Source organism: Mustela nivalis, assembly GCF_964662115.1.
Source record: "Mustela nivalis genome assembly, chromosome: 12".
Taxonomy (NCBI): Eukaryota; Metazoa; Chordata; class Mammalia; order Carnivora; family Mustelidae; genus Mustela; species Mustela nivalis.
In genome coordinates this window covers 82,052,732-82,067,434 of record NC_139031.1, presented here as the reverse complement: position 1 = coordinate 82,067,434, position 14,703 = coordinate 82,052,732, and the positions used below count along the sequence as shown (strand labels likewise).

Here is a 14,703-nt window from a genome sequence, read left to right as displayed (position 1 = left end):
CCTTTTTTATAAAAAGATAAACCTCTACTTGAAAATGGAGAAGAAACCTAATAAAAAAGAGGAACTGACACTAGTGAATAATGTTTTAAAGCTGGCTACTAAACTGCTAAAGGTAAAAATAAATTGAAAATGGATATAATGTAGAATATGCTGTCTTGGCACTATATCTGAGTCTTCTGTGCAGATCCTACCTTGTGTTTCGTTTTTATGATTGTCCAGATTGTTTCCAAATTATATTTGACCACATTTATGCCATGAGTCACAGTAATCCAAATTTGAAATTTTAATAACTTTTTTAAAAATTGAGACTTTAGTAATGTCTGAAGTATTGTAGAGGTTGGCATCTTTGGAAATTTTGCCTCCTAGAACTTAAAATAGATTTCAAAAAGGAAGATTTTTTTTTTTAAGATTTTATTTATTTATTTCGCAGAGACAGGGAACCACAAACAGGTTGAGTGGGAGAGGGAGAAGCAGGCCTTCCGCCAAGCAGGGAGCCCAATATGGGGCTTGATCCCAGAACCCTGGGATCGTGACCTGAGCCAAAGGCCGACGCCTAATGACTGAGCCACCCAGGCGCCCCTCAAAAAGGGAGAATTTAATGTTAACTTGGAAATTTTCTCATTTTGTATTTCTGAAAGCAGTCTTCTGCTTGGCCTGAGTTAGCTTAAAAAGTAGAAATACATATATAATAAATATGTATTACCAGTAAACATTTGAATTTTTAGATCATTTCTTATAACCATTAAAAAGATGATAATTTCAAAATATCTGATTTCGTAATAATAACTCCTTGGAGGTAATTTGATAAAATATTTTTAGCACTGCTTTGCAGTATTGGTAATGCTTTTCTCTCTTAAAAGAAAATGTCTTTTAAAATCTTAATTTTCATAGCAAATTGAATACAATTCTTAGAGATGTTTGTAAGTGTTCAGAGAATGGTACAAAATTAGTTGTGTCTCAGTGCTACGATTATTTCTTCAGTCAGGTAAAAAGTCTTAATGGGCTCTACTGCCTCACAGCATATCCTAAGCCTGGACAAGGTTCTGAAGAGGAGGGTGGGCTTGTTGGTGTCTCTGTGGGCGGTGTCTTCAGAGTGTAGGCACTGTGCCAGGCAGGATGGGACTTAGGAGCGGCTTCAGTCCCAGAGTAGAGAAATAGGAGATAACTAAAGTACAAAGCACAACAATATGATCCTTTTTGATCGCACAGAGTTGTACACAGTCTTCTACTCAGAAACTAAGGACTTAATATCGATTGTTCCCTCTCTCTCCCACTTCACTGCCAAGAAATTTTGAGGTACATTGATTCAACCTCTCAAATAGCTTCCAGTACATCCCCACTTCCCTGTCAGCTCTGCGCTGGGTCTGACCCTCATTGTCTCTCATTTGAGCTCTGATCCATTGAACCCTCAAGGCCTTCCTGTTTCTAGTCTCCCGCCTCTCCAACCTGTCCTCCACATTGCTTCCCCTCTGCCAGCGATCTTCCTCACCTGCACAGCGCATGCACTTCTCCCCTAGTTAAATTTGCTGGTGCCAGTCTGTCAGTCCAGTCTGCACCAAGAATGACCCTTACCTCAGTAACTGGTTTTACAAATTTGAAGGACTTCTTTCTGTGCACTCAGACTCTAAAATGTTAAGCAACCTGTAGCGATTCAAAGGAGCATGTTCTCATGTGTCTTATGGAATGCCTGTTATCTCTTCCCACGAAGTTTTAGAAACACCTTCCTCTAGGGCCTGTACCTCTTATATACCCGTCTTCAGGGGGAGACTCACAGTTGAATTGTTTATTTGCATATCTGTTAGACTATAAGGTCCTTGAGCTCAGGAACTGAATCCTAATTTCCCAGAGCCTAAACAGGGCCTGTCATATAACTTTAAATCTGAGAATCAATACATCATTTCTTATAGGAGGCATCAAGACTGAGTGTTCCTAGTCCAGACACTTTTCAAGTGGGCTCTAGAAAACATGGTTGTTTCTAACTGGGTTAAAATTTAGCCTTCTATATGAATTCATTGTTGGACTACAGATCTGCTTAGGAAAGAACCATAATCCCAGTCTAAACTTTTCTGGGATTTTACAGTAATTACATTTTTTCAAGTTAATTGAATTATCCCTTCTACCAGTCAGTGGTGATTTTTGTCATCAAGATAATGTACTGATCTTTTTCATCAGGATATTTTCTTTTACAGTGTTTAATGTACACAATGCCAGTTTTTTTTTTTTTTTAACTCATGTTCATTATTTTTGTTAAATATGAGATTCAGGATCACATTTGTTTAAAAGAGCTTCCACATATGTATTTGTATATGTATTTTATTATAAGGCACACAAAATAATTTTAAAAGGGAAGACGGTGAAAGATTGAGATTCTGGGAATCTTAAGTATCAAAACTTTCCTTCCTATATGTAACTTTCCTTTATTACAAAACACTTTTCTAAAAATGTACTATAGGTCCCAGCCACGAAACCATATTTTGTCAGTAGTTGATCAAGCTGTTTTGGGAGAGCGCTTCCATGCAACAGTGCGTTTAATTTCCAGAATAAATGTTGAATTGCCGAAAGAAAGAAAAAAATTTCAAGGTGAACTGCCTTCAAGTTTTAACAAAAAATGGCACTTGAACAAAGGCCACATGTTAGATGTTAGAAACTCATGGGGCATCCTATATTTTAGCAGTGGCCCAGAATAAGAAATGCTTTTTGACTGATCTCTTCCAATAAACTCATAATAATAAAGCATATTAAATCTTTGAATCAGTCGGTTCTTATATTCAAAAAGTAATTGTTGGGGCACCTTGGTAGCTCAGTGGGTTAAAGCCTCTGCCTTCAGCTCAGGTCATGATCCCAGGGTCCTGGGATTGAACCCCGCATTGGGCTCTCTGCTCAGCGGGGAGCCTGCTTCCCTTCCTCTCTCTCTGCCTACTTGTGATCTCTGTCTGTCAAATAAATAAATAAAAATCTTTAAAAGAAAAAAAAGATACTGTTCTCCTCCATGTTCTCTTCTTATCTTAGAAAATGTTTTCAAACCTCTTGATAGCTGCTAAACCAGTATTTTACTAGTCATTCTTTTGAGACAGAAATTAGAGTTATAAATTTAGGTTATAGAGTTCTTTTAATGAAAATCACTTCTAAAAACAAACAAAACCCACGAGGTGTACTACTTCTTTCAAGTTTAATCAAGTTTATCCTTTCTAAAAGTACCCATAATTTGAAACTGTTTTTTGAAAGTGTTTTTTGAAAATTCTCTGTTTTGCCCTGAATTTGTTTAACTGATAATTCTTAATGAGTTTTCAAGCTCATGGATTTTTTTTCTCCTGCTAGGAATTGGACAGTCCCTTTAGATTATATGGGCTTACGATGAATCCACTGCTTTATAACATCACCCAGGTTGTCATCCTGTCCGCCGTCTCTGGTGTTATCAGTGACTTGCTTGGATTTAATTTAAAGGTAAGCCCTTCCTAGTGCTTTTTTATTTCATAGTGCCCTGTTATATTTTGTGACATTTATTTTACCCTATCACTCTTTTGAGATCTCCTATGTGCAGTGATGAAGTCGTTTTGATAATACTGTACAAAGAGAATGAATAATATTCTTGGTTTATAATGCTGATGGAACTCCTAATTTGGAACAGTGTTCCTACAAATAGAACTCTTTTATGGAATAAGTAAAAGGATTTATTTTTACTTATGTAATCCGAATCTAATTTAAGTGATAAAAAAGGAAAAGAAGAGCCCTATTTCTTTTTTTAGCCAAAAGTGATATTATCTATTACATAGCCATGCATACATCCTCCAACATACACACAGCTCCTAGTGAATAAGGTGTAGATTATTCATATTAAACCAGAAGTATGTATATACTGCTACTTCCCAGTAAAAGAAAGCAGGGGAAATCTGACTTTAACTTTTTTATTTTAAGGTGAAATCTTCTTTAAAACACAGGGATAAGGAGTTTAAAATAGTAGAGCCTGCCCTTGTTTATGAATGAAATTTAGATAAAAGCATTATGTGATGTAATTTAGTAAGTTGCAGTACTAAAACTGACGCTAATGGTTACTACTTCTATTATTTTTTCACTAGCTGTGGAAGATTAAATCATGACAATTCAGAGAAAAGAAGATGTAGCCTCTTTTCCAGAATAAGAGTACCAACTAAGCTGCCTGAAAGCAGTCACTGACTCTTTGCTTCAGGAGTCTCAGCTGGGAAATCGAAGTGTTTACATCAGACTGTCTTGTGCAATTCTTATATTTATTTTACTTGTTCATTGTTTTTTTACATTTATTTTAGTCTTTATATTTTATTTTTAGCATTGCTGTACTTAGTTGTTGTTGCAAGGGTGATAAAACTGATATCCAGATACTTGAGATCCTGGTAATTGTTCATAAATAATTGACAAAATAACAAAATGTGAGACTCAAAGCCATTGCTAAGTACTGTTTGTCCATCGATGCCGTGAACTTGCCTTACTTGAGGAAAACGTCTTTAACATTGGAATATTGCATTGGATTCATCTAAACACAGAAAGTATGTTCTTTGGTAAATCAAGATCCAGTCAGGGTTCTTTTGAATTATTTTGGAACAATGCCAGGATCTACACTGATTAAGCTGCAGTTATGCACCCTTCAGTATTAATATATATGGTATTACATAACAGGTCAACAAGTGCTCTTTGATGATAAAACTCTTAATAGAGCAATAATTGTAAATGGTTACCATACTGTAAGATATTTTGATAAAAATTAACTAGTAATAATTGTATTTATTTGAAACACTGGGCTGTTTGCACAGCTCCAACTGTGCATGCTCAAAATGTGCACTTTTTAAAATTGTTACTTTTAAATGCGTATCTTTATATGGGATATGTTATAGTGTACTAGGGCATGATCTGGTATCCTTTTGAGTGAGGTATACACTCATCTCACAAGTGAAGTGCCTATTGATATTACTAAAGTACATTATGTTTACTCAAGTAAAATAATTTTTCCCCATGGTACACTATAGTGTATACACACTCAAATGAACAACTTAAGAATAAGGTTAAGAACCAGTAGAATATTCCTTTGATTGCTAGTTATAAAACTATATCCAGATTTTCAGAAAAGAGCTTCAGTTTGCAAATTCTATCCTCTAAACTTAACCTGGTGCATCCCCCTCACCCTCAATTTTATAAGGGCTATTTTAGATGCTTTTAACCAGGAAAGTTACCTACTCCCGCACCTCCACCCCCCGCCACACACACACATGCAATTTGCCAAGTGTCCAAATGAGAATTTATCATGTTGGCATGTTAGGTAAGTAGGGCGAATATGATGGTATCTTACATTAGACCTTGATTTTAAGTTGTTATATTTGTACAATCAAGAATATATTAGGAATTACATGAAACATGAAATGTTTTTGCAGGTTTTTTGTTTTTTTTTAAACTGGGAATCTAGTTTCTAAAACAAAGAATTTATTTGAAACAGTATAGAATTTTCTTGGTGCAAGGTGTATCATGTTGAATATCCTCACATTTTTTTACCATGTTTTAGGGAATTTAAAATAATTAATTGTAAATGATTTATTTGATTGGTGCAGTTTTAATCCCCAAGTCATAATCTTAAGATCAGGAATGTGTAGAGAACAGAGCCATGTCATAATATCACTTTGCTCTTACCATTCCTTTTGATCAGCCTCAATTCAGCCTCATTGTGCAGTGTATTTTCTTTGTGTAAAAAACAACAAAAGCAATTTGTTTTACTTTCCTAGTTCTCATATGTTTAATAATGACCAAAGTGCATTCTGAGTTTTTTCAAGGAATGTATTACTGGAGCTTTAAGAACATACTTATTTTCTCATGTGATAATTAGGCTTTGTTTGATATGTTTCTTCTTCCTCTATTGTCTAATGTTGAGGTTGTTTTTAGGAATTATATTTTATAAACTTTTTCAGAATAAGGTACATACCTATACAGAACTTAACATTTTGCACAGAATATATCAAATATATTTTGAAAAAAAAGTACAGCATGAGTTCTGTTAGGAATAAAAGATAAAACTATTGTATCTCACAAAAAAAAATTATTTCAGAATGGAAATATTTTTGAGAAAGGTAGCTGAGTATACTGATGTAGGAAAATGCTTGTTTTGGATTGAAGTTCATTTTAACTTAAGAGTTGGGAGTTGATTTGTTGAGTACAGTATACCTCTCAACAACCTATAAATAATATGAATTATGTCACTAAGGTGGGCAGCAGTAGAATACCAAAAGGAAAAAAGTCATTTTAAGCAATTTCAAAACATTAATGGAACTGTTTTCAAAGCAGAAATATTGACATTTGCTGCCTTTAAGAATACCATGAATGTAAGAAATGGAAAGAAATTGTAACATATCACATAATATAGAAAAGGCAGTTCAAAGATAGAATTGTGGCAGATGTTGTGTGTTAACTGTTGTTTCTTTGCCACATGTGTTGTATTTGAAAGTTTGAACAGCAAGTTTAAAATAAAATATTCTATGCTGACAGTGTTAAACTGGAGGTGTTTCCTGTTTGTTTTTTTTTTTTTTTCATTTTTAATTCATATGAATTTCTGTGGTAATTTTGTATTTGCTATAGCATGAACTTTAGTTATAACTCTTAGATTTCAAGGGACTGGAAATAAATTCTTTTAAAATCCCTGACATTTAAAATTTTGTTATGATTCTTAACAGGGAAGAATAATACACATGCAGGTCTTTATCACCAAAATGCTATGATATCATTAAATTTTTTTTTTTTTTTTTTGCTTGTTTGTTTGTATTTAAATACAGAAAACTGGCTGTGGCCTGGGATATTAAAACTTATTGTCAGAAGGATAGTGGTATTTTTAATCAAACAGTTTTGCCACATGAGTTCAGCATGAGAGATCATGGCCAAAAATAAGATGGGTAAGCATTCTAATATTTCTATTACCTAGTTGGTACAAGTGTTAATAGGATTTTAATAAATCAGGGACTATTAATTCAAGTGTACTTTCAAACTTACCTTAAGCTTAGAACTGGCTCTTTTAATGAATCTCCTTTCCGACTGCAAAATGGAGCACGTGACTAGCAACTCCTTGAATTGCTATATCACTTAGAACACTAATACTCCCACCTTTTTTCATTCACAAATGCTTATCAATAGCACTGGTTCCCTCTCAGAGCTCAGCTCCTGGGGATGAGACTGTGGATCTAGGAGACAGTATATTTTCAAAAAAAGATATTCTCCAAATAATTTGGAAAATTTGTCTCACCTGTCAGTCCTCACTACCATGAGAATTACTACCTTAAGATCAGGAATTCCATGAGATTTTACCTATATTCCTAGCACATAAAATGGTACCTAGTATATAAAAAATCTCAGTCTGTTTACTAAATGAATGAATAAATGAATGACCTGAGTTAAATAGAACCTTAGACACCACTTAGTCCAAAGTTCTTATTTTACCAGATAAAAACACAGACCACAGAAGAGGTTAAGAATCTTGCCCAGGGTTGCTCTAGTTAGGTAAAGATAGAACCCACAATCTCTTTTATTCTCTTTGAAAGTATATTCTGTAGAGACAGGAAGATGGTGCAATAGGAGGACCTTAGGCTCGCCTCATCCCGTGAATACAACTAGGTGATTATCAATTCATCCTAAGTACCCCAGAAATTGACCCGAAGACTTGCAGAACAAACTCCACAACTGAAGGTCGAGAAGAAGCCACACTGAAGAAGGTAGGAAGTATGGAGACATGGTTTAGGGGAGAAACAGATCCTGGCTGCTGTGGAGGGGAGGTAACAGTGGTTACACAGAAGGCAGAGAGAGAGAGAGAGCAGCTCACAAAGGAACGCAGAGAAACATTTCCCTATAGCCATTAGTTTAGAAAGTGAGAGGGGCTGAATTTTGTGAGATCTTGCAACTAGTGAGGCTTAAAGCCTGGAGTTTTGTGGGTTTTTTTGTTTTGGGGGTTTTTATTTTATTTCTTTTAAGATCTTATTTATTTGACACACAGAGAGAGAATGCACAAGCAGAGGGAGCAGGAAAGGGAGAAGCAGGCTCCCTGCTGATCAGGGAGCCCAGTGTGGGGCTCGATACCAGGACCCTGGGATCATAACCTCAGTTGAAGGCAGACACTTAACCAGCTGAGCCACCCAGATGCCCCAAGCTTGGAGCTTTAAAGGTCAGCGGGGTTGGATGGAATATAGCCTGAAGAGAGGATGGTTCTGGAGACAAGGGAGGCAAACAACCAGTGGGCGGCCCGGGAGGTGAGGTCGGGGGGACGGGGACAGCATAGAAACAGTGATCTGGAGCACACAGTGGGGAGACCATTTGCTTTTCTCAGAACATATCCCAGAGTGGCAGTATTCATGAAGAGATGTTTTCGGGAACAAAGGAGCTGGCCAGTACCATTTTCCCTCTCCTGCCCCTCAGCATAAACATAGAGCTACCTGTGGAAAGCAGCACAGTGTAGACAGTGGCTACCTAACTTCCTTGTGGTAAGCCGCATCCTGCACTCTGGTGGAACTGCCCTTCTTAGTTACAGTTACCTCAGTCCCAGCATGGTGGGCCCCTTCCTAGAAAACTAGCACAAATTCATGCCCACCCTACTTCCAACCAGTGAGTTTGGCAGGGCCTCAGTTTTGGTGGAGGTGGTGACAGGTCTCATTTCACAAGCAGACCAGAGCACACCTAATTAAAACTCACCACATTCTGGCCACTCATGAAAAGAAAAAACCTTCAGCAAAATAGGTTTAGAGGGGATTGGGAGGGAGACAAACCATAAGTGACTCTTAATCTCACAAAACAAACTGAGGGTTGCTGGGGGGAGGGGGGTTGGGAGAAGGGGGGTGGGGTTGTGGACATTGGGGGGGGTGTGCTTTGATGAGTGCTGTGGGGTGTGTGGACCTGGCGATTCACGGACCTGAACCCCTGGGGATAAAAATATATGTTTATAAAAAATACAAAAGAAAAAAGAAAAAAATAGAAAAAATAGGTTTAGAGGGAAAATACCTCAACATAATAAAGGCTATATATGAAAAATGGACAGCTAACATCATCCACAATGGGGAAAAACTGAGACCTGTCCCTCTATGGTTAGGAAGAAGACAAGGATGTGCACTCTCACCATTTTTATTCAACTTGGTCCTGGAAGTCCTAGCCACAACAATCAGACAACAAAAAGAAAGAAAAAGCATCCAAATTGGCAGGGAAGAATTAAACTTACACTTTTTGAAGATGACGTGATACTATATACAGAAACCCAAGATTGCAACATAAAACTGCTATAACAGACATCAATCCAGTAAAGTCACAGGGTACAAAATCAATGTATAGAAATTTGCATTTTTGTATGCCAATGATGAAGCAGTGGAAAGTGAATAAGGAACCAATCTTGTTTACAACTGTACCAAAAATAATAAGATACCTAGGAATTAACCTAACCTAAGAGGTGAAAGAGCTGTACTTTGAAAACCATAAAACATTGATGAAAGAAATTGAAGATGACACAAAGAAATGAAAGACATTCCATGTTCATGGATTAAAACAATATTGTTAAAATGTCTATACTATAGAATGTAATGGACACATTCAATGCAATCTCTATCAAAATACCAACAGCATTTTTCACAGAGCTAGAACAAGCAATTTTTATAGAACTAAAATTTTTATAGAACTAAAAAGACCCCATGTAGCCAAAGCAGTATTAAAAAAGAAAAGCAAAATTGGAGGCATCATAATTCCGGATTTCAAATTATACTACAAAGCTGTGGTCATCACAACAGTATGGTGCTAGTACAAAAATAGACACAAAGATCAATGGAACAGAGTAGAAAACACAGAATTGAACTCACAATTACATGGTCAATTAATGTTCAACAAAGCAGGAAAGAGTAGCCAAGGGGAAAAACACAGTATCTTTAACAAATGGTTTTGGGAAAGGGGGACAGCAACATGCTGAAGAATGGAACTAGACCATTCCCAGTCACCATATGCAAAAATAAACCCCAAATGGATTAAAGGCATAAATGTGGAAACTGAAACCATGAAAAGTCCTTGAAGAAAGCACAGACAAATTTCTCTGACATTGGCTAAAACAACTTTCTTAAGTCCCTAAGGCATGGGAAACAAAAGTGAAAATAAACTATTGAGTGTACACCAAAGTAAATGCTCCTGCACAGTGATGGAAACAATCAACAAAACTAAAATGCAACCTACTAAATGGCAGAGGATATTTGCAAATGACATACCCCCCTAACAGGTTAGTATCCAAAATATATAAAGAACTTATAAAACTCAACACCCCCAAAATATATAATTCGGTTAATAAATGGGCAGAAGACATAAATACACATTTCTCCAAGAAGACCTGAAGATGGCCTGCAGACAAATGAAAAGATACTCAACACCACTTATCATCAGGGAAATGCAAATCAAAACTACAATGAGATATCCACCTCACACCTGTCGCAATGGCTAAAATCAGTAACACAGGAAACAGCAGGTGTTGGCAAGAATGTGGAGAAAAGGGAACCCTCTTGCACTGGTGGTGGGAATGCAAACTGGTGCAGTCACTGTGGAGAACAGTATGGAGGTTCCTCAAAAAGTTAAAATTACAACTACCCTATGATCCTGCAATTACATGATTAGGTATTTATCCGAAGAATACAAAAATACTAATTCAAAGGTCCACATGCATCCTGATGTTTGTAGCAACATCTACAATAGCCAAATTATGGAAACAGCCCACGTGTCTATCAGCTGATGAATGGGTAGGCAAGACGTGGTATACATACATGATGGAATATTACTCAGCCATTTACAATGGAATGAATAGAGCTAGAGAGTATTATGCTTAGCAAAATACATTAGTTGGAGAAAGAAAAATACCATATGATTTTACTCATGGAATTTAAGAAACAAAATAAATGAGCAAACATGAAAAAAAGGCCAACCAAGAAACAGACTCTTAAATAAAGAACAAACTGATGGTTATCAGAGGGGAGGTAAGCTGGGGGATGCATTGAATAGGTGATGGGGATTAAGACACGTACTTGTTGTGATGAGCACTGGTGTTATATGAATTTGTTGGATCAGTATATTGTACACCTGTAATGAATATTACACTGTTTGTTAACTAATTAGAATTTAGATAAAAACTTTAAAATAAAGTCAAGACTCCCCTATTTTAAAAAGAAAGAAAAGAAGGTATATTCTGTAATAGTATCTTTGTATCTCTTGACTGATCAAAATACTTAATCATAGGAAAAATACTGTGGAGATAACAAAGATACTGATAAATTATTCATCCATATTTGTAGTGAAGTCCTATATAAGGGAATAGGCCTTGACATTAGGAGAAAGTCCAAAGTCATTTGACATCTCCCTATTCAACTCCCGGCAGTGTGGTTTATTGGGAAGTACATATGCTTTGGAGTCACGCTTGTTTTATAATCTTGGGCAGATTCCTTAGCCATGTGTGAGTTTGGTTTTCTCATCTATAAATTACTGATGGTGATACTAATACTATCTTACAGGGCTATTGGGAGGATTGATGAGAGAACATATGTAAAGCACCTAGCAAAGAACTGACAGGTACGGGTTATGCAGAAAGATGGGTTCTTTTTCCTCTTCAAGTAAGTAATGGCCTAGGGCAATTAACAAGAATTTCCCAGCTAAACCATTCATATTACATATGATATCATGTGCATTTCTGGCAAATATGAGACATAATTAAGAATTATATATCATATAAATTATCCTACAGGAAGAATTCTTTTATAGGGAGTCAACATTTAATTCATTCATAAGCAGGCATACTAAAATGTAGAAGGGAAGTCTCATTCTTTTTTAAGCCTTTATGTTCTATCCAGTTACGAACAATTTTACCTAATTCTCTGGAACATATCCCATTCATATCTTTTTATTGTTAGTTAGAACTCTGTTTATTTATATGTGGATCCCTCACTAATAACACCCAGGAGACTTTTTATCTTCTGCCTCGTCTCAACCCTCAAACTTAAGTTCTCTGTTCACTGTTGATGCTTTGAGTTGCTAGCAAACATTTGCCTTGACTTTCTACAAATTGTACTTATGAAGATTTTACCAGAAACTCTGTGTTGTATATTTGGCAGGTGTTTTGTTTTGTTTTATCTCTTGTACATTTGTATGTTCTCTGCAATGGCTCCTTCAAACTTTCTCTGTCATCCTGGTGCTCCGAAATCCCTCTCATCCCAACACTATCAGTATCTTTTTCTTCTATACCACAGAGATAGAAGTCATCTTGTGTGGATTCTATCACTTTCTCCCTTTGTCAAGTCCATGGAACAGGTGTTGCTCGCTGAGGCCAGCTGTCCATCAATACTCGGGACTCTGTCACCCTTCTATATGATACCTCTTTGGTTTTGCCCTACCATCATCTTTAATCTTCTCCTTTTCTGATTTCATGCTATAAGCTATTTAGATTTCAACAAGAGGCTTCAATCTAGAGTCTGAGAGCACTATTTAAGGCTCGTGGGTTGGTTGGAACCATGGTATACTGGATGACACTGTGTAGGGCTCGTCATACCCTCAGCTTTCATCTAAACAAAGCAGGAAGTTGCTTCTTCATGTTCATCAAGCTCTGTTGGACCTGTGTTCGGGTATCCCCTGTTTTTTGGAAAGTTTGTGTGTTGCCACTTTGCTCTTATGAAGGACTTGCATTAATACCTGTTTTCTCGAGCCAAAGAAATCAAAGAAGATTTTGGCTATTACAAGAAGGGGTAAAAAGTGAAAGTGGCCTTGAGTTTGTTTTTCAGGGAGCCATTATAGAAGCTGCAGGCACCCCGAGCCCTAGGAGTGGCCCTGTCAAGCTCCTTCCAGGGAACGAAAGAATCTCAGCATCAAGGGGTCATGTTTGGAACCATGTCTGCCAGCGTCTGTGCTTGATCTCGAATTGTTGTGTGCATCCGTTAGCAAGATGAGCCCTAAGGTATCTGAAAAGCCTAAGACAGGTTATTTTTGGGGTCTAGGGACACTAAGAAAGTTTTCTTTATAAAGTAATGGTAACTCTGCTCTACACTATTCAGCTTCCAAAATAGGAATGCTGTTCTTTCAGATAGCAAGAGAACACTCTGTTACTTTACTCTCTCAGACACAGCTGAATGGGTCAGTGATTGATGCCCAGCCCAAAGGTAGCCCATGATTTTATGGGCCTGTGAGTAACCTCTGAGCCCGGCTGGCACAAGAGCTCTGCCGGGCAGAGGCACCCTGTCCTTGGTGACCCAGTCAGAATCTCTCTTGCTGCAAGTTTGAGTGAGCAGGGAGTGTTGCCAGAAAATCAGAGACCCCAAGTGAAGCTGTGAATTAATAAGCAGAGTCTTAAAGTAGGAAAGAGGTCGTTACAATGGAGAAGGGAGAAATAACTGACAGAAACGATCCCCAAATGGGCAGAGGCAGAGAACCAGTGATAGCTTAGCAGACTGTGTTGTTGGGTCAGTAGTCTCAGACTAGGGTAGCTTCATTCTGTAGCCTGAATCATGAGGCCAAGATGTCCCCGTTTATCTTCTGATAAATTCACCGCCTGAAGTAAGTGAAGGATGGTTCTCAACCTGAACATTCCTCACACATTTGGCCGCCCGTTTCATCTTAAGCCCCTTTTCTTCTCCAATTTGTTCTCATTCTGTGTCTTTCTCCCCATATCCACTTAAGTGTAGCACGTGGCAGTCTACACTTTCAGTATATTTAGACATCCTCTGTCTATGCAGTCATTCTCAATCTCCCTGCCAAGAGTTGTCTTGTTGCTTAGTTTATATAAAGTTATTCAGTTCTGTGTATTTATTCAACAGTGACCTGAAATTCAAATTAGTGACTTGATTTCTTTATTGCCTTTTCAAGTTAATCCAATTCTTACTGCCAAATTTAATCATTGACTTTCTGTAGTTATTTAATAATCTTGACAGGTGGATTGTCAGGAGTTCAAGGTTGTCTTAGTCAAATTCTCATACATGTTTTAATCAATTATTTACATAGGAGAATTTCTGTTTTCCCCAAATTTGGTACTAAGAGGTACGCTTTAAGGCAAAATAGACTTGTTGCCAAAGGCTATGACCAATTTGTGTCCCTTGGGATCTGTACCCAGTGTTAGCAAATGCATTTCCTTGTTTCTACCCAGAAATGCAGATGGGGAGCTAACAGCTATTCTGCCTTCTATTTATAGTCTTCCTCTTGCTCTCAGCCAGAACTGCTGGGTCAGGTTAGTGGTGCTGGAAGAGCCTCACAACACGAATGTTGCTGTTTAGGGGAAGACATGAGCCTTGAAAATGTGGAAGGCAGACCAAATACTTTTAAAATTCTGATGCTATTCAGTTTTTCTTTCACCCATTCCGTGAATACTTTTTGAATTCTGCATGCCAGGCACAGAGCTGGGTACTAGCTGTACAGAAATTAAAATATAGTCCATCCTCTCATTTAACTTGGAGGTAGGAGGTGGTAGAGTCATGCAAATCAGTTACAGTTTCTGGAGGGTACGTGCTGTGATGGAGTTGCTGGTGTAAGCGTCACATGAAAACAGTAATAGGCCTGGAAGTTGCCTTTATGAAACCAAGGAATTTGAGTTTTATCCTCAAAGATTAAGACAGCTTGTGACAGTGTGGGTATGTCATAGTTGTTTGCTGAATACCAAACTGAGGTGTCACTTTCTTCACGGCGACACTTAGTCACCGGCTGCAGACTGAGAATTAATTT

General features: G+C 37.3%; 1 protein-coding gene across 7 annotated transcripts in view; it reads left to right on the top strand.

The window, feature by feature from the left end:
* Positions 1–6,508, top strand: part of PHTF2 (putative homeodomain transcription factor 2) — a 120,211-nt gene extending 113,703 nt beyond the window's left edge. For all 7 annotated transcript variants that reach the window (XR_014300840.1, XM_082691889.1, XM_082691893.1 and 4 more), the window contains 3 exons: positions 17–112; positions 3,319–3,444; positions 4,077–6,508. Coding sequence is in view for 6 of the 7 variants with exons in the window: in XM_082691889.1 (XP_082548015.1) it covers positions 17–112; positions 3,319–3,444; positions 4,077–4,097 (243 nt within the window). In the remaining variant the exon portion in view is untranslated. The remainder of the gene's footprint in view (positions 1–16; positions 113–3,318; positions 3,445–4,076) is intronic.
* Positions 6,509–14,703: the final 8,195 nt, after the last annotated feature.